Genomic DNA, 19340 nt, shown 5'->3' on the forward strand with positions numbered 1-19340 from the left:
CGCTACTGCTACAAGCTAGCGAAGGTGCCCCCGCTGCCGATAGTGACGACCTACTCAACTAGGGCGCAGGCATTCTTGGCAGCCTTCCTCGCTTAGCCGCCGATCCAAGAGATCTGTCGGGCTGCAGCCTGGTTCTCTGTCCACACATTCGCTTCACACTATGTGCTGACCCAGCAAGCTTGGGATGAGGCTGGCTTCGGCAGAGCTGTGCTACAAGCTGCACGATGGTGAACTCTGAGCCCACCTCCATTGATACTGTTTGCGAGTCACTTGAAATGGTATTGACATGAGCAAGCACTCGAAAAAGAAAAAACGGTTACCTACCTTTCGTAACTGTTGTTCTTCAAGATGTGTTGCTCGTGTCCATTCCGTTACCCGCCCTCCTGCCCCTCTGTCAAAGTTATCGACAAGAAGGAACTGAGAGGGCACAGGGCCAGCGGTGCCTGATATACCACGGCATGTGTGTGGCACTCCAGGGGGCATCACAGCCGGCCCTATGGATACAGCTAAGGCAAAATTCTCCGACAGCCACACACGTGGGCACGCGCACACCTAGAATGGAATAGAAATGAGCAACGCATCTCAAAGAACAATAGTTATGAAAGGTAGGAAACCATTTTTTCCTCCCAAGGCCCTGCCCCTGCTCCATCTCTTCCCTTGAGGCCCCATCCCTTCTCCTCCTCTTCCCCAGGGCCCGCCTCCTTCCCCACCTCTTCCCCTCAAGGCCCTGCTCCCGTCGCTCACTCCTCTTCCCATCTACCCCGGTTGCTTGCTGGATCGTCTCAAGCTGAGCTGGGGCTGGTATGGGTTAATGACCCAATGCTTCCCCCCACCCCATAGTAACCGGACTTTTGGTTCGGGGGCCTTGTAGGGTTGCCAGGTCCCCTTTTTGACTGCACTTTCCGGTTGAAAACCAGGCACCTGGCAACCCTAAATGGCGTCTGGACACAAGCCAAAAACCGGACTGTCCAGGTAAAACCCGGATGGGTGGCAACCCTGATCAGACCCTTTATTTACTTGGCAAAGAAAGAAATTGCATTTTGATTTGTGATACAGTATTGAGGCCAAGTTTCAACCCAGGGCAAATTTAAGACAGTTCCTCTAAGAGCCATTTAACAACAAAAATGAAGTTGGAACCACTTCAGAGATGATCACATGATAAATGTTTCTCCCTTTTTTTACGTTCTTCTCCCCACATGAGAGGAAAAAACCTCATCTAGTGGTTAGTCAAGTCTTGAAAACTTAATATGTAAGAGCTCAAGGTTTGATTTCAGTCAAATGACTCTTGTGAGTAGGGACTGCTCAGATGAGAGAGTTGCAATATCAGCACTTAATAGAATTAGTGAGTAATGGAACTGTAGACCTGATTCTGCCTCAGAGAAGTCAAGGAAAGTTTGACAGTTGATTTTGATAATAGCAGGATTGGGTCCCATATATGTGTGACTCATGAAACCAAAATAAAAGTAGAAAAGAGTTAATTTAAAAAGAGAGAGAGAGAGAGAGGAAAATAAAAGGAAAAATAGATTCCTTTCCCACTCATCTCGCAACAGTGAAATATGCCTATGAAAATCAAACATAGTGTCTCTGGTAGCTTAAGTACTGGAGTTTGTTTGTAGTATTTTTGTTTTATATACCATAGCGGCAAAATGTGTCAGAGTGACGGATAAAATAACATTTCATGAAATGGCACTGTGGGTTCCCGACGCCTTTCGTTGGGGCGTTCCTGGCCAGACAGCTTATTAGGATTCAGAGTGAATGTGAATTCACTTAACAATCTCTTTCAATGTTGTCTTTTGTGCAGACCGGTTTGGACTTGGCCAGCCAGGCAGGATGCCTGCTTCTGTGAATGCCATGCGAGTCCTGAGCTCAAGCACAGATCTGGAGGCCGCTGTGGCTGATGCACTGGTAAGAGGAAAAATACAAAATGCTACCGACACCAGAAAGTGGCTTAAAATTACCTGTACGTATGTTCTCTTTTTTAATAGCCGTTGTTTTAAATGTGCCAATGTCGACACTGTGGCGATGTTTGATAATTGTGGTTTGCATTTGAATGTATTGGCACCGATGCTACATTTCATTATGGAAGTTAGTTAATCCTCAACAGTTATTATCCAACAAGCAGAGATGCGTTAATGTCACTGATGAGGAATAGGTTAAATCAGCCCTTGGTCTTGAATCTGATTTTTGAGGAGGGTATTCTGTGAGGTGCTGAGCACTAGAGGGAGTTGAGGATGCTCGGTGCCTGGAAGGACTAGGGTCCTAACTAAGCCCTAGACAGTAAATTGCTTGGGGATGTTTTGGGCAAAACCCTAAAAAACCTGGATCCTGTCTGCTCTGTGTGGACGTTAGATCCCATTGCAGTTTTTTTGGGGATTTGCCCAGTATTTCTGGCATCTGGTTGAATACTTTGAACCGCTAATAGCTTGGCTTATCTCTTGTTCAATATTAGTGTAAAACTGAAATGTGTTTATTTACTGTGCCCCTAGAAGCAAAGGCAGTTTGTTTTGTATTTTCTATCCCAATCTCCCTTGATTTCCCTTATCCCTGCTGAGTTACTTTCCTTTGCAAGCATTAGCTAAATTCCCATGCATTCCTGAATTTTATTGCAGCGAAAATTCTCCTGAGGCAGAATCCAGCGAATTTCTGCAGTTCATCCCGAAAGCATACATTAACCTTTTGCCACGTTTACCTGATTTTTCTGCATACGTTTTTCTTTTTTTTCGAGGGAGGGCAGAATGAGAGTAGCAATCGTTGTGCAGGGTAATGTGGGTACTACTGTGTCCTGTGTGTTATACAGGGTAATTCCAGAGACCTAAGCTGGTGGGATGATGAAAGGATTTCTTGAAGTATCTGATGCAGGGTTCTCAAACCTTTCCATATTGGGGACCACATTCCCATAGAGAGAGTGTCTCATGGACATCTCTCCCCATTTGCAATTGGGCAGACCACCTCCCCTCTTATTCACTATTGCTCAAACTGTTTTCCTTCCCATTTGTGATCACATAACAACTCCAAATCATCACACACCACCAGCAATTTAATTTGAGAACTGCTGATCTGATTTAAGATCCCTCTTTCAGAAAACTTTTATTAAAGTATGAATTCAATAGAATGTAGAAACAAGGTGTTAGAATGTAGGCTGTGCCATTGCAGTCAGTGGTCTAAATACAGTAACTCCTCACTTAAAGTCGTCCCGGTTAATGCTGTTTCGTTGTTACGTTGCTGATCGATTAGGGAACATGCTCGTTTAAAGTTGTGCAATGCTCCCTTCTAACATTGTTTGGCAGCCGCCTGCTTTGTCTGCTGCTTGCAGGAAGAGCAGCCCATTGCAGCTAGCTGGTGGGAGCTTGGAACCAGGGTGGACGGCAGCCCCCATATCAGCTCCCCGATCCCCTAAGTTCCCTGTGCAGCAGCTGCCCAGCAGGCTAGCAATTGCAGCTGTCCCTCCCCCCACTGCCATGTGCTGCTCCTGCCCTCTGCCTTGGAGCTGCTCCCCGAGACTCCTGCTTGTTGTGCGCGGGGGAGGGAAGGAAAAGGGAGGCTAATGTCAGGGTATCCCCCTCCCCCCTGCTCCCCGCTTACCCATCTTCAATTGAAGTGGGGGACACACACCAGGGCTCAGGACAGAGGGAGCTTGCAGCAGCTGCAGTCTCAGCAAGCTGACCTAATTAACAAGGCAGTGTACTTAAAGGGAAAATGCTCATATCTCCCTCCAGTCCCGCTGCCGTGTAGAGTGAGAGAGTTAACGCTTGAGGGCTCAGCCAATTGCTAGTTCATCATTTAGCAGTAAGGGAAATATCCCACCCTCTGACTCCACCTCAACCAAGCTTCACAATCATCATCACTGTGTACCAGTATTAAGTTGTTTGTTTAAAACTTATACTGTGTGTGTGTGTGTGTATATATCTATATAATATAGTCTTTGGTGAAAAAAATTTCCCTGGAACCTAACACCCTCATTTACATTAATTCTTATGGGGAAATTGGATTCATTTAACATCGTTTCGCTTAAAGTCACATTTTTCAGGAACATAACTACAACATTAAGTGAGGAGTTACTGTATTGTGTTCGTTAAGCAAATTAAAGACTTTGTGGGCCAAATTTTCATTTTGGTCTCCGAGGTTGAATGCCAGTACAGTCACTCTGGATTGTCATAGAATCATAGAATATCAGGGTTGGAAGAGACCTCAGGAGGTCATCTAGGACCAATCCCCAAATTGCCCCCTCAAGGATTGAACTCACTACCCTGGGTTTAGCAGGCCAATGCTTATTTTAAATGTTTCATGTGTTTTACTAGATAACTTACTCCACAAGATACAGCATACCTAATACTTAATATAGGGAAGTACAGGGTAAGGAATACAGCTTACATTGTAGTAACATAATTGAAGGCAATCCTGGAAAGTTTTAAGGGCAGTCCCTGTGTATCCTCTTACCACTTTGAGGCTTGTTAGGTTTGAAAAGCATCAGTATATAATCTTCTCTTTCCAGAAGCTGTAACTTTAAAATCTAGTCTGATCAGTATCTGAACTCCTATTACAGCAGGGGAGCAACTTTCTCCTGTAGTCCCCCTCCTCCCCAGTGCCCCATTCTGCTCTTCTCGCTCATAGGCTCTTTAGACAGTCCTTTCACAGCAGGCACTTTACAAAGCCAGTTCTGGCTTCCTTGTGGGAGAGCCGTGCAATGCCAGCTTCTAGCCAAACCCTCTTGTATACAGAAGGAGTATTCTTTTCGTTGTGTTAGGGAAGGAGAGGAGCTTCTCCGAAGATGGCGTTATCCCAAGGATCAAGTTTGAACTAAACACTGTGGATCAAGTTCTGACCTCTAGTACATGTGTGCAGCTCCCATTGATTCCCATCCTCATGTGTGAGAGCAGAAATTGACCCAGGGAGGCAGACTGTCTGTCTGTCCAAATGGTCATACTTTGAATCTATATACAGTACAACTCTGTTTATCCGAAAATCTCAAATAACACGTGAAACCTTTGGGTAAATGGGATTTCAGATGCAAGGGGAGCCAGCCAGCTGGCTTTAAACAAGCTGAGCTTTAAGAGACATCCAAGGTATTTGTACAGTTCCAGGAGCAAAAAAGAGATGTTGGTTAATTGGAGTTTGGTTAAATGAAGCTTTACTGTATATAATTGTTTCCTGGCATTAGAGTCTCTGTTCAAGACTCTCTAATATGTTTCCTTCTTTAATGGACAACTGACGGTTTCAAAAATTGGTATTTAGTTAGAGCAGTTTTCCTGAGATGTAAAACACAGAGCTGGTGTATGTAGATCTACAGTTGTTAGAAGCCATTAGGAAAGGTATAATCCCGATCCCATATTCTTTATGCAGGTAAACTCTGTCATGGGAACTTTGTGTGCATTAGGAGTATGGCATAGGAACAGCAGTAGGAAAGTAAAGGCAGACATTATATATCCATTTTTCTTTTCTTTTGCTTAAACTGTGTTTTTAATTTGCTAGGACGCATTTGCTGTACGTTTTTGTTGCAAGAACAATCCCTACATAAGCTTCTGACATAATTCTCTGTGCTTTTTCCCACCCTTCAATATTTTCCTGCCTACAGCTGTTAGGAGACTCCAGGAGCAAGGTACTAGTGCTTTCTTGACTTTTGATTTCTACTTCCCACCTTTTTTTTTTTCCTGTTGCAAAACCCCCCATGATGCTGCAATCGAGCTGATTCAGAACGGCTCAACCCTGAAGTCCTAGTGAAGGCAAAATAATCTCATTGGTTTTGCAAACACAACAACTGCAGGATTGGGCCCTCAGAAAGGAATTCTGTAGCAATCATCTAAGAATATAGGTGACCTTTTCTGTTATGTTTTATAGTCAGTCGTATCCTGTTAAGGTTTGTTCTAGTGTTTATTCCATAGGGTTAAATTTGGCACATTGTCAAAATTATGCTGATATTTCTTGCTATGTGTTAAGACTAGAATTTTCTAAGGTGCATAAGGGAATTAGGAACCCCAAAGCCATTGAAATGAATGGGATTTGGATGTCTGACTCCCTTAAGTGCATTTGAAAACCTAGCGCAGATTAACACAGGGGGCCAAAATTGTGCTTTCTTGTAAAGCAGTCTGAACCTGGAGTAACTTCACTGACTGCAGTGGAATTACTGTGGATTCACACCAGCGCATGACAGAGCAGAAATGGTCCTTTAGCTCTTATCTCCTTCTCTCTCTCTCATTATTATTCCATCAGAATGTTTATTTGCAGAATCACCTTCATGTTTAATGAATTTGCTTGAAGTAAAAACTGTATTGTCAATCTGTAACCATGGAAATGTCCACTATTTTCAATAAAAGCAACACATTATTTCATCAGCCATTAGCTAACATTTCTATTGGATCATTTATTGTATTTTGTTAGAGCATCAGTCACTTGTATATTCCCTTCAAAATCAATGGGACTCTTCTTGCTAGAGTGAGTAAGATAAACAGGCCGGTGCTCCGTGACATTTTACCTTTGTGCCACTATAACAATAGCCTCAAACTATCTTTACTTGCAATATAGGCAGAGCATCCTTTCCTCTGCTTTAATAGAACTATAAACAGTTTACTTAATGTGTTTTTTTTTTCCTCCTCCAGAAAAAGCCAGTGAGAAGAAGATATGAGCCGTATGGGATGTATTCTGATGATGATGCTAATAGCGACGCATCGAGTGCTTGCTCCGAGCGCTCATATGGTTCTAGAAATGGAGGCATTCCACACTACCTACGACAAACTGAAGATGTGGCTGAGGTCCTAAACCACTGTGCCAGTTCCAACTGGTCGGAGAGAAAAGAAGGGCTCATAGGCCTTCAGAATTTATTGAAGAGCCAGAGGACGCTGAGGTGATCTTCCTAGCTTTGTAATGGTGGTCATTAGTGTTGTTTTGCTATGGTGCAGTCAGAATTCACTATTTTATCTCATATTGTGTTGACACATATTGTCTTTCATAGGCCTTAGATTGCCTCTGGGAGCAAGCCTCCCAGACCTGGTGGGATAGACTCACACTCGCTCCTCTCAAGCTAGTGCATTAAAGATAGCGATGTGGACATTGCAGAGGGATGGTGGCTCAGGTTAGTGGCCAAAGTCCAAGCCCACCTGACCCTCTGGGCCTGAGCTTGGATGGCTAGCCCAAGCTGTCACCTCCCACAATGTCCATATGGCTATCTTCAACATGCTGACTCTGTCTACCCAGGCTGGGAGACATGCTCCTAGCTGCAGTGTAGCCATTTCCTTTGAGGCCTTGCCTGCACCAGTGTTTTTCAATTGAGCTCCAACCTGGCGGTAGCCATGTTGGAACAGTAGTATTGGCAGGATACAAGCTCCTTTACCAGTGAGCACTTCTCTCAGCCTTGTCCCCATCTACTTGAGCACTCCCACTGCTGCTGTCTGTGGCTGTGCAATGGTGAGAGATTTCCTGCCAAAATGCTAATGTTGATACAACCAGAGTGTGCTACAATTTTCACATGTGACTCAAATATTTCAGGAAGTTTAGCTGCATACCTCATGTATGTGCATTTGATCACAAACTGCTTAGCTTTTCAGTGAAGCAAATGCTAGCCACATAAGTGAAAGGAAGCAAGGTGTTCATGTTAAAAATGGGGTCAAGTAGTTCTGTATGTTAGATAAATTTATTTGTGACTGCTTACAGTTGTTAGAGTGGAAATGGTATTTGTGCCTCAGATAGACAACGTAGCTTATAATGGGGTAGAAGAATGTTTGTAAGACTATGAAGAGTGTTTGGACTGACTGAGATTTCGTTTAAGGTGAAAGTATTTGTAAGCAAGTTGTTTGCATGTGGCTTTATTATGGACTTGCTGACTTGAGAACATGTTAACAAATAGTTTCATTTAAAAAAAAAATCTGCTCTTTGGAATATTATAAACAAGTGTTTTAAATGCATTTAGAAATGGCAGTTGTCTGGGTAACATTTCCACAACCGTAGCTAGGTAGCAGGGTAAATATTTCATTTAAGGGTAAAGTTGCTTATAATTTTTTTTTTTTGGGGTTTTGTTCTTATTAGCAGTTTAAGCAAAAATGTGTTTGAGAACAGTGTTGTGTTCTGACTGATAATAGAGAGGGTGGAAAAAATACACTTTTACCATTAGAAAAAGATTTCCCAATCATTTATTTGAACACCTATAGCACCTCAGTAGGAGGTGCTAGGAGGTTTACATATGGAGGCGTAGACTTGAGGTTACAGATGCATCTTTTCATGGCCTGGTAAAAACTTTTTAAACTTGGTCATTTCGTAGGGGTTTTAAAATGTGCTTCTTCCATATACACTGTTTTTGGTATACCGTAACGCAACGGTTCTCCACCTTTCCCGACTACAGTCCCCCTTTCAGGAGTGTGATCTGTCTTGCGTACCCCAAGTCTCACCTCACTTAAAAACGACTTGCTTACAAAATCAGATCTAAAAATACAAAAGTATCACAGCACACTATTCCTGTGGCGTGAGGCCCCAGGGAATTGCCCAATTTGCCACCCCCTAATGCCGGTCCTGTACTTGCAATACCCCTAAACCTATCCTGTGACTCCGCCTTTCTCTCCTCCCCCCCCCCCCCCCCCCCCCCGGTGTCATAACACTCAGGTTGAGAAACACTGATCTAGATGAGTTGATTACCCCCTGGAAGACCTCTGCCTACTCCCAGGTGTACGCATACCCCTGGCTGAGAAACCACTGACATCGTTTTCAAAGTAGCAGCCGTGTTAGTCTGTATCCGCAAAAAGAACAGGAGTACTTGTGGCACCTTAGAGACTAACACATTTGTTTCAGCATAAGCTTTCGTGGGCTACAGCCCACTTCTTCAGATGCATAGAGTGGAACACACAGACAGAAGATATTTATACATACAGAGAACGTGAAAAGGTGGAAGTACACATACCAATTGTAAGAGGCCAATCAATTGAGATGAGCTATCAGTAGCAGCAGAAGAAAAAACTTTGAAGTGATAATCGAGATGAACCATAGAAGGTCTGAGGAGAACTTAACATGGGGGAAAAAAAATTCAATTAGTGTAATGACCCAACGATTGGCCTCTTACAGTTGGTATGCGTACTCCACCTTTTCATGTTCTCTGTATGTATAAATATCTTCTGTCTGTGTGTTCCACTCTGTGCATCCGAAGAAGTGAGCTGTAGGCCACGAAAGCTTATGCCGAAATAAATTTGATAGTCTCTAAGGTGCCACAAGTACTCCTGTTCTTTTCACGGACATAGTATATTTTTCATGAGGATCTGGTGACAGCCCATTGGCACCACACATACGTGTGTGAAAAGCTTGGATAAAATTTTGATTTTGATTCCTGTGTGTACGTGGCTGTGATCTGTGAGGGCCATGGTGTCAGTGAGAATCCAAAAGAGGAGGCTCTGGGAACACCAAGTGATGGGGATTCCCTGCTTGTGTAGCTCTTGCAGGAAATTATTGTTCCTTGTCCTGGTGGTTTGCAATATATCAAACTGTACTACTTCCACTGTTCCCTTAGGGTAGCAGGATTTTCTTGGCTCTGATCCTGGATATATTATAAACCAGTACCAGGACTTGCATCATCTTCATTTTAAATCTCTGCGTTGCATTTTTAAAATTGTACATTATTTCTAGTTCTGCTGATGTTTATATTTGCTCTTAATTTGCAATTTTATCCTCTCCAGGGTAGTGCAGGGCTCTTCTTAGATTGATCAGGTGGTGCCTGCTTGAGTAATTTGGACATATAGTCGTAGGTGCAAGTATCCAAGGTTATTAGAGGATAGAATTTTCAAATTAAACACCGTGTGATTGGTTGCAATGTAGTCTTAATTTATATAACAAGTTTAATACGGGAGGGGATATTTTACTCTTCTGAACTTACTGGTTAAGGGTCCTTTTTCAGTACTCCGTGCTGAATAGGGTTTGATCACGTGTAAGGGTACGATTTAGTCACTGGTATTTTTAGTAAAAGTCATGGACAGGTCCCTGGCAATAAACAAAAAGTCACGGCCAGTGACCTGTCCGTGACTTTTACTAAAAATACCCGCAACTAAATCTTAGGTGCTGGGGAAAGGGGGGCATGCTCCAGCAGATGCTGCTGCTCTGGTGGAGGGGGGCTCCAGTGGTCGCAGCTGCTCTTGGGTGGGGGGGGGCAGCCCGGGGCCCCGCTGCTGCTCCAGGGGTGGGGGCGGCCCATTACCCCATTGCTGCTGCTGCTGCTGCTCCAGGCGGGGGGCCGTCCAGGGGCCAGCGGCACCACTGCTCTTCCGTGACCTCCATGAAAGACTCGCAGCCTTAATCATGCGTTCTCTTCAGTGGGCATTCTGTGTGTGGCAAGTTTGTGGGGTCTAAGATGGTATCAGAGTTTCATTATACTTCCCCACGCTAACTGTTTCTTTACAATTTTCTAAAGTCCTTCTTTTATAAACTCATCCTGATTAGATCTACTGGATATAGCCGGGGCCAGCAAGTCCCCCGAGAAAATGTTGTTGAGCTGTTTATTTTAGTTTGGCACCCATATCACCACCTTAGGTCAGTGTGCATTGAAAATAGGGAAGTTCAGAATAGCTGTCCTTTTGTATTCCTTGTCTGAGATAAATTTCATTAGGGAAATAAAAAGGAGTGCATTCAGAGGGAGCTGCAATCCCCATCAGGTCAGGCGAGAGTTACAGAGCAGTCACTTGGAGTTTTTTTCTTGTTTCTCTGGAAACAGTGCAGTCTCAACACTGAATTAAGCTGACAGCTTGCTTTGGCAGTGTTCCAAGGGCTGCTTTCCTCTGCCTCCAACTCTTCCTTCTCAGGAGACTGTCATCTTTGTCTTACGCTCTTTTAAAATCTGCATCAGTTTTTATGCTTAGAATACCATTGTTTGGGTGAAAATATCTCCTATTATTTATAAATAAGCTACCTTTAAAAAGGTCAGACTAACTCTAGACTACAGTGTACCCTTCCCTACTCTTTGAGGTTTGTTTTGGTTTTATCTGCATGATTGGAGGTCTATGGACGAAACCCTTTTTGTGGAGAAAGGAAGTCTATAATCCTGACCTGAACTGGAGTTCTCCCTGCATTCACCCGTTCCCTCTAGTTTGAGAGGACAATGTAGCATTGTCAGAAAAACCCAGCATCCAGCTTATTCGTTTGTTTTCATTTGTTCTTTAATCAGGCAAAACTCTCATTGGCTCTGCTGGAAGTTTTGCCTGAGTAAGGAAGACAGATAAGGACCTGAGGATTTGGGCAATGTTCTTTGCAACATCTGAGAAGGAGTTTTAGCACTAAAAATGTTATGTAACTGGCTCTACCAAAGCAGGGACCCTTGGAGAATTCTGCCCACAGAGAACTCCGTCTCCTTTGTTGTTGTTGTTATCTCGGTTCACTGTTTGCTTATGTCCACTGTTACTGGCTTTTAGGAGCCATCCGACAATGCCCCCCATTGACAGTACAATGCATACAAAGGCTCCTGGTGAAGACACACACAAAAGAGCAAAGTATAGACACACATAAACAGTGTAAAGTAACAGAGGGGTAGCCGTGTTAGTCTGAATCTGTAAAAAGCAACAGAAGGTCCTGTGGCACCTTTAAGACTAACAGAAGTATTGGAGCATAAGCTTTCGTGGATGTCTTGCATCTGATGAAGTGGGCATTCACCCACGAAAGCTTATGCTCCAATACTTCTGTTAGTCTTAAAGGTGCCACAGGACCCTCTGTTGCTATAAACAGTGTAATTATTGCGGCTATATGCGTACATAAGTTAGGTCAACCAGGTCTAATTTAAAAGACCAGATCTCTGTCTTTTTTTTCAATGACAGTTCTAGTCTACTCTGTTGTGAGTAAAAGATTTAGCTTTAATATAATGTTTTGTTGTGTGTTGTAGCCGAGTCGAATTAAAACGGCTGTGTGAGATCTTTACGCGCATGTTTGCTGACCCTCACAGCAAGGTAATGCATTTTTGGCTTACTCTCTTCCATTACAATGTGTACAGTTATGTTGTCAAGATCTGGGTAATTGTGTGGTTGGGCCTGTGACTCTACTGGACGGAACTGGAACTGATGACACGCATGTTACAGACCCCGCATTAGTTTAAGTGGTAGGGTTCTGAGCTTTAGGGACTCAATCCTGCAAGTTGCTGGGAGTTGGATTCCCAGCCCCTTCCAAGGCACGTGTCACCTTGCAGAATCCAGACCTTGGAAGAGAAGGGCTTTATTTCTGTTCCTGTGGTAAGTGGCCACGAGACGGAGCACAGTGACATCTGTGAAGCCCTAAATAGCCATGGCTTTGGTACAGTAGGAATGGCCGTTTATACGTATTAAGCAGCAGTATGGAAACTGCAGGATGACTTTACATTTAAAGCAACGTTAATCATATGAGCACTCCAGCATCTTTGTAACACCATCCTTCCAAGCAGTGGGCCAAGATCATCCCTCCATCGACCTACCAATCTCTCCTTCTCTAACGGGGTCTCAAGTACCTTCCACCCCCCTCTCAGACTCTGTGGCACTCTGTCCATGCAAGCAGGGGTAGGAAGGTGTGGGAACAGGGGCGTGTATATCATCCCCCTTCAGTTTTTTCTGAAAAAGTTAATACTGCTTGGGACAGATCTCCCCACTGAGGGATCTGGGATACGTTGTGGCCAGAAGGTTAGACATTTATATACCCAATGAGAACATCCACAGTTACATTAGCATGGATTAAAAGAAATAATTAGGTTAATAAATCCTAGTGCTTCAGGGCATGTACTAAACCAACACTAACTGATGGGGGTCAGGCAGAAACTTCCTGTGTGGAGAGGTTATTCCGTATGTGCCTACTGCAGACCTTCCTTTGAAGATCTAGTTATGGCCACCATTAGGGACAGGACACTGAACTAGATGGGCCACTGGTCTGATCCTGTCTAGCAGTTACCATGCAAAAGAGATCAACATTTTGGCTCTTAAAATTCTGTCTGATGTGGCATTGCTAGGGTCAGGTGTGACTATTTATGTTTGCAACAACATTTGCAACTTGGGAAAAGTTTTAGACTGTTGTACACTAGACCACATTCTGCTCTCGGTTACAGTGGTGTAAATCTTGGGTAACTTCATTGACTTTATAGACTTCATTGCAATTTGACTTCATTATTTTTATGACACAAATTTAACATCAGGTGAATTACTCCATATTTCCACCAATGCAACTGAGATCAGAATTTGGCCCGTCACTGCTAACCAGGGGCTCATCCATGCTGAATAAATTTAGCATTTGGGGGGGAGGGGCTTCTGGGATTGCGCCATAGATATTGCAGTGAATTTGGGGAGGGAAAAATGAATAGAAAAAAATGTTCAGTTCATAAATTCATAAAGGGATACACATATATACACATCTAAAAAACAAACAAACCTAATCCTGCTATCCTTACTCATGTAAGTATATCTGTTGGCTGTAAAGTCCCTACTCACATGAGTAAGGAGACAGGTTTTGGCCCAAGATGTATGATATTTAAAAAACTATGATTTAAAAAAAAGAAAGATGTTGTAAAAGTTTTTATAAGCCATCTATGAATCCACTGAAAAATTGCACCCAGAGCAGTTAGCATTGATTCACTATGTGTACTAACGAGTGGTTTGTTTTTTGCATGGCCTGCTTTGCGGTGGAACTCACAACAGAGAGTAAGTGTATTCGTTCCTTCTTCCTTAATCTGTTTAGTGTGACATTTTAATACGGCACATCCTGGATGTTTAATGTCAGTGATTTCTAGTGCTAACATGTTCACTGAGAATATCCATTCATAAAACGGTCTATAAAAAAATCATTTTAAAACACAGATTCTTTGTAGACTTTCTCTTGTGATCATTTCTGATTAAAAACGTAATCTCCCCTTTTTGGAAATTTGCATTTATTTGCAGGTTTTCAGCATGTTTCTAGAAACCCTGGTAGATTTCATCATCATCCATAAGGACGACTTGCAAGATTGGCTGTTCGTTCTCCTGACACAGTTACTTAAGAAAATGGGAGCAGACTTGCTAGGATCTGTGCAGGCAAAAGTTCAGAAAGCTCTGGATGTAACAAGGTACGGTATGCAAAAGTTCTAGGGATGCTTTAATCCATCACCTGTGATGCACCTCCTAGGCCTGCTTTGTTTTATGGTTGGACGGTTTCAGAAACACTGCATCCCACTCTTGTTTCAAGAGATGGACCAGATTTACCCTGTGTCAATTTGGACTAACCTCCCAGTGAAGTTAGTTTGGATGTTCACCAATGTAACAAAGCAGATTCCAGTCCCCAAAATCAGGTTAAAATAATGGACCAGATTTTCCTCGGAAATGCACTCATTTTATATTACTTAACTCCATTGATTTCAATGGAGTTATTTCTGATTTACATTCATGCAAATGAGAGCAGAATCTTTTCTCATATATTTAAAAAACAGGGGCAGAAATCATCTTTTTGTTCTGTGTTTGTACAGCTCCTAGCACAATGGGGTCCTGGTCTACAACTAGGGCTCCTAGGTGCTACGGTAATACAAATAATAATAATAACAGCAAATATACTTACCTTGCTCTTAGCACTTTAGACTATTAAAAGCGAAAGAACATTGAAATCTAATGTGCTTTGTTTCTTTGTGTTCATATTTAATGTTTGATTGCACTTTTTATTTCTCCCAGCTTGGATGATGAACACTAGTCATTTGTTCAGAAAATGAATAGTGCTTTAATACTAACTGCTGAGCATCTTAAACTTGTTCAAGAACATCCAGCAAATCAGTAGCAAAGTGAGGATAAGAACTCCGGTGTTCCTGCCTCCTAGCATGCATATTCAATCCACTATAGCATTCTAGCCAAGGATGTCACATGTACCACATTTTCACACTCTGGTAGAGGTGGCACCATGAAATGTTAATTTGTATAGGGCTTTTAAAATCCACTTGAAGAGAAGGAGATGAGAGAGGGAAAGAAAAGAGGAATCAAACACTGAAGCTAACTCAGGAAAAGATAAACCATGATCTGCTATAGATTAGAAAATGAAAGAGCAACATAAAGTAGGGAAAGGAAGAACAGGGGTAACAAAAGCAGGAAGGATGTACATAATACAGGCTGAGTAGTTGTCTGTGAATATATTGATTTGACAGATTTCACCAGTGTTAATGAATAATTCATTCAACACTTTTACATTTGTGGTATTCAACCCATTTGGTAGCTGGTCAAACACAGGTGAAGTTTACAGAATGTTTTAATATTTAAAGGCTATTTTTGTGATTCTTTAGTAATTTTTTCTGTAAGTTTAAATGTATTAAAATGAGTTTGTTCTAATAATAATGGAAATCTTTTTCCCCCTCTCTGAACAGGGATTCCTTTCCGTTTGATCAGCAGTTTAACATTTTGATGAGATTTATTGTAGATCAGACCCAAACGCCAAACCTCAAGGTAAGCAATGAAAACCTTTGCATTACAACATAAACATGGTCCATTTAAATCTCAGGATGTGTTTTAAAACACTTGATCATACTTGAGTATCTAATATTCAAAGGAAAAATAACTACTTGAAAGCACATGTATAATATGACACTTATAAATAACAATACTTTTGATGTATTTTGCAATATTTTGTATGTACGAATACCTTTTGGTAAAATTTTCAAAAATGCCTAAATTCCATTTTCAAAACTGACTTAGGCTAAATGCAGAAGGGCCAGATTCTATAAGGTATTTAGGCACCTAAAAATTTATCATAGAATATCAGGGTTGGAAGGGACCTCAGGAGGTCATCTAGTCCAACCCCCTGTTCAAAGCTGGACCAATCTCCAGACAGATTTTTGCCCCAAATCCCTAAATGGCCCCCTCAAGGATTGAGCTCATAACCCTGGGGTTAGCAGGCCAATGCTCAAACCACTGAGCTATCCCATGCAGATAGGCACCTAGTTAAAGTTGCCAACCTTCCTGGATTGGCCGGGAGTCTCCCGGAATTGGAATCGATCTCCCAATGGCTACTGAAACCAATCCGGGAGATTTTAATAGGCCGCTAAAAGTGCGGTCAGCACAGAGGGGTTAAGACAGGTTCCCTACCTGCCCTGGCTCTGCGCGGCTCCCAAAAGTGACTGGCACATCTCTCTGGCTCCTTGGCACGGGGGCAGCCAAAGGGTGTCTGCGTGCTGCCCCCGCCCTGAGCGCCAACTCCACAGCTCCCATTGGCCAGGAACCATGGCCAATGGGAGCTGCGGGGGGCAGTGCCTGAAGGCAGGGGCAGTGCACAGAGCCGCCTGGGCTGCCCCTGAGCCTAGAAGATGGACATGCCAGTTGCCTCTGAGAGCCACCTCTCCTGCACCCCAACCCCCTGTCCCAGCCTGATGAAAGTGAGTGTGTGTGTGTGTGGGGGGGGGCAGAGCAATGGAGGAAGGCGGGGGGATGGAGTGAACAGGAGGTGGGACCTCGGAGAAGTGGGGGGGCAGGGGCATGGCCTCAGGGAGGGGAGGGGCAAAGGCAAGGCAAGGGTATTTGGGTTTGTGTAATTAGACAGTTGGCAACCCTACACCTAGTGGGGGTTTTAAATTCCCATTGAAATCAAGCTGTTTTTGAAAATCTCACTAGGAAATCAATGGTGCTTCGGCTTCCTAAATGCCTAAGTCATTTTGGAAGATGGGATGTATTATCCTTTGTCACTTAAATGCTTTAAAAAATTTATCCAGGGATACAATCAACCTATTAAGGTCCCAAAACAGAAGGAAGGTGGCAGGTTCTAGGAGCTTTCATAGGAATGTAGGTTTCCTGTCTTCCTGGCAGATGGTTCTTGTTAATTCCAACCATGATATAAATGGGTCTCTTTGGGACAGAAGTAATATGGTCTGGAGGAGAAACATTAGACTGAGATTTGTTTTGTTATCTGAGATACCACATTCCATCAAAGGAATATGTTTGGGCTATATAGGGTGTGTGTAGAGAATTCTATGCAAGGTGGCTACTTCAAAGGTGAATGAACTTCAGAAACTCCAGGAATCATGTATTCTTTGTTTTCCAGATGCATGCAGTAGTGCAAAAGGTGTCTTATGAAAGGGAGGGAGAACACTGTTGCCATCAGTAGGAATTCAGAGCCTAGTGGAAACCCAACCGTGGGCATTTAAAAAAATCTTAATTAAGGCAGGAGTCCAAAGTTTTTACCCAGATGGACAATGCTACAATATACATGAGATTGCTGTAGCCTCTCAAGCAGTCAGTATAGGTAGAAGGTTCCTTTTGTTTCTGAAATATGATACGCAAATACGTTTTATGGAATAAGTGAAGAAATAACTTCTACTTTTTACCAGCTCATATCCTTTTGTAAAAATCCTATCTAATTTGTGAGAAAATTATAACTTTCCTATTGGTGTCTTGCACAATCCTATGCAATTTAATTGTATTCTATTTACAGAATTCTATAGATCCTCTATTAAATTCTATAGGTTTTTAGAGTACTTTCTGTAAAACCCTATAGTTTAGTCCCTATTAAATTCTACAGGAGTTTTCCATAAAACTATGTATACATTTCTAATAGATTTTCAGAAGGGTACTCTGTCTTCATTGGTCATTTACGTGGAGGATGGTGGTCTAGACCTGTCGAATGAGCTGTAAGAGTGTCCAAGTCGTATTTCTTTTTCATTATGGCTCATTATAGAGCAGAGATGAGCTTGCAAGTTTTATGTTTGGCACAGGATAGTTCTGAGTGATGTCCACCTTCCATCATCTCTCCAACAAAGGATGACAATATACTTTTACATTTCTTAGGTAAAAGTTGCAATCTTGAAGTACATTGAGTCCCTGGCAAGACAGATGGACCCCACAGACTTTGTGAACTCCAGTGAGACCAGACTTGCTGTATCTAGAATCATAACTTGGACAACAGAACCAAAGAGCTCAGATGTAAGAAAGGTAGGTTAGAATGATTAAGTTATTGCAAGTGGGACTGTTACCCTGCCTAATGGCAATTAAATTAAGTCTGAAGACAACGAAAAATTGCATGGTTAGGCGATTTGTAAGGGTTTTTGTTGGTTTGTTTGTTTGTTTTCCTTCTCCTGTATCTATTTTGTAATGTTAAGTAAAACATTTTCAAAGTGTTATATTAGCTTTGTTTCTACAATGTAATCATTGAGATCAAACAAAACCTTTGACAATTTGGGTTTATTCAATACATAAGTTTAAAAGAAACAAAAGGAAGTACAGTCCATCTGTGCAACTCATTGCCATGTGAAGGCCAAAAGTTACTGGGTTCAAAAAAGAATTAGATAACTTCATGGAAGATAGGTCCATCAATGGCTATTAGCCAAGCTGGTCAGGGATGCAATCCCATGCTCTGGGTAGCCCTACACCTCCAGCTGCTGGAAGCTGGGACTGGACTGCAGGGGATGGATCACTCAAAATTACCCTGTTCTGTTAATTCCCTTAGAAGCATCTGGCACTGCCCACTGTCAGAGACAGGATATTAGGCTAGATGGACCATTGGTCTGACTCAGTATGGCTGTTCTAAGGTGTTTTTGAAATATCTTTGTCTGTATTTTCCTCCAGTCGATTGTCATGCAGGTGAATGATTAAATTACTCACCAATACAATGCAAAGAGAAAGTAGACTGACCAAGTGTGTATTTTGGTAAGCAGTTGGTGATACATGGGAAGTAATTTTTTTTTTTTTTTTTGGTCGTTTAGCTAAAGATCCAGCGCTCTGTACACTATGTGCTCCAAATGAAATCGGATATAATCTCTGAGATATGGTATTTAAAAATATCACTAAGGTAGTGAGTACCTTCGACTCCTATTAAAGTTGGTTGGTATGTTGTGTCTAGAAAAAGCTGTCAAGTTTAGGTCAGGCTTAGCTAACATGAGCTAAACTGATGCTTTTCCTAGTGTAGATGCATGATAACAGACAAGCTAAAATTGAGCTAACCGTGTCACCCTGAATCTGCACTAGGAAAAAAGGTCAAGTTTAGGTTGGGTTTAGCTAATGTGTTGGCAAAACACATCCGAAACTCAAGACACTTTTCCTAGTTAAGACAAACCCAATGGAAGTTTGAGGGTGTTCAGCAGTCAGGGTGACCAGACGTCCCGATTTTATAGGGACAGTCCCAATTTTTGGGTCTTTTTCTTATATAGGTTCCTATTACCCCCCACCCCCGTCCCGATTTTTCACACTTACTGTCTGGTCACCCTATCAGCAGTTCATCACACTGGACCCTTAATGTAAGATGTAGGTTCCTAGAAAGACACAGATGAACAAAAAGATACCAGAAATTTCACCTAAGTATTAAAATGTGCAGAGCCTTTAACGGTTGAAATATTTCATTTGTTGTATTAATGCCAAAATAATATTTTAGCATTTTATAACTCCAGTAAAAAGGGAGTATTTGCTTGTAAATAAGCAAATTCTTTCTGTAAATGAGTGTTT

General features: G+C 42.3%; 1 protein-coding gene across 29 annotated transcripts in view; it reads left to right on the forward strand.

The window, feature by feature from the left end:
• Positions 1 to 19340, forward strand: part of CLASP1 (cytoplasmic linker associated protein 1) — a 265300-nt gene that overhangs the window by 187978 nt on the left and 57982 nt on the right. For 18 of the 29 annotated variants that reach the window (XM_054043824.1, XM_054043805.1, XM_054043803.1 and 15 more), the window contains 7 exons: positions 1802 to 1905; positions 5573 to 5596; positions 6594 to 6838; positions 11834 to 11897; positions 13842 to 14005; positions 15281 to 15359; positions 17691 to 17834. In XM_054043824.1, coding sequence (XP_053899799.1) covers positions 1802 to 1905; positions 5573 to 5596; positions 6594 to 6838; positions 11834 to 11897; positions 13842 to 14005; positions 15281 to 15359; positions 17691 to 17834 — 824 coding nt within the window. The remainder of the gene's footprint in view (positions 1 to 1801; positions 1906 to 5572; positions 5597 to 6593; positions 6839 to 11833; positions 11898 to 13841; positions 14006 to 15280; positions 15360 to 17690; positions 17835 to 19340) is intronic. The other 11 variants (XM_054043807.1, XM_054043812.1, XM_054043816.1 and 8 more) reach the window with 2 other exon arrangements.

This window comes from Malaclemys terrapin, chromosome 11, assembly GCF_027887155.1.
Source record: "Malaclemys terrapin pileata isolate rMalTer1 chromosome 11, rMalTer1.hap1, whole genome shotgun sequence".
Taxonomy (NCBI): domain Eukaryota; kingdom Metazoa; phylum Chordata; order Testudines; family Emydidae; genus Malaclemys; species Malaclemys terrapin.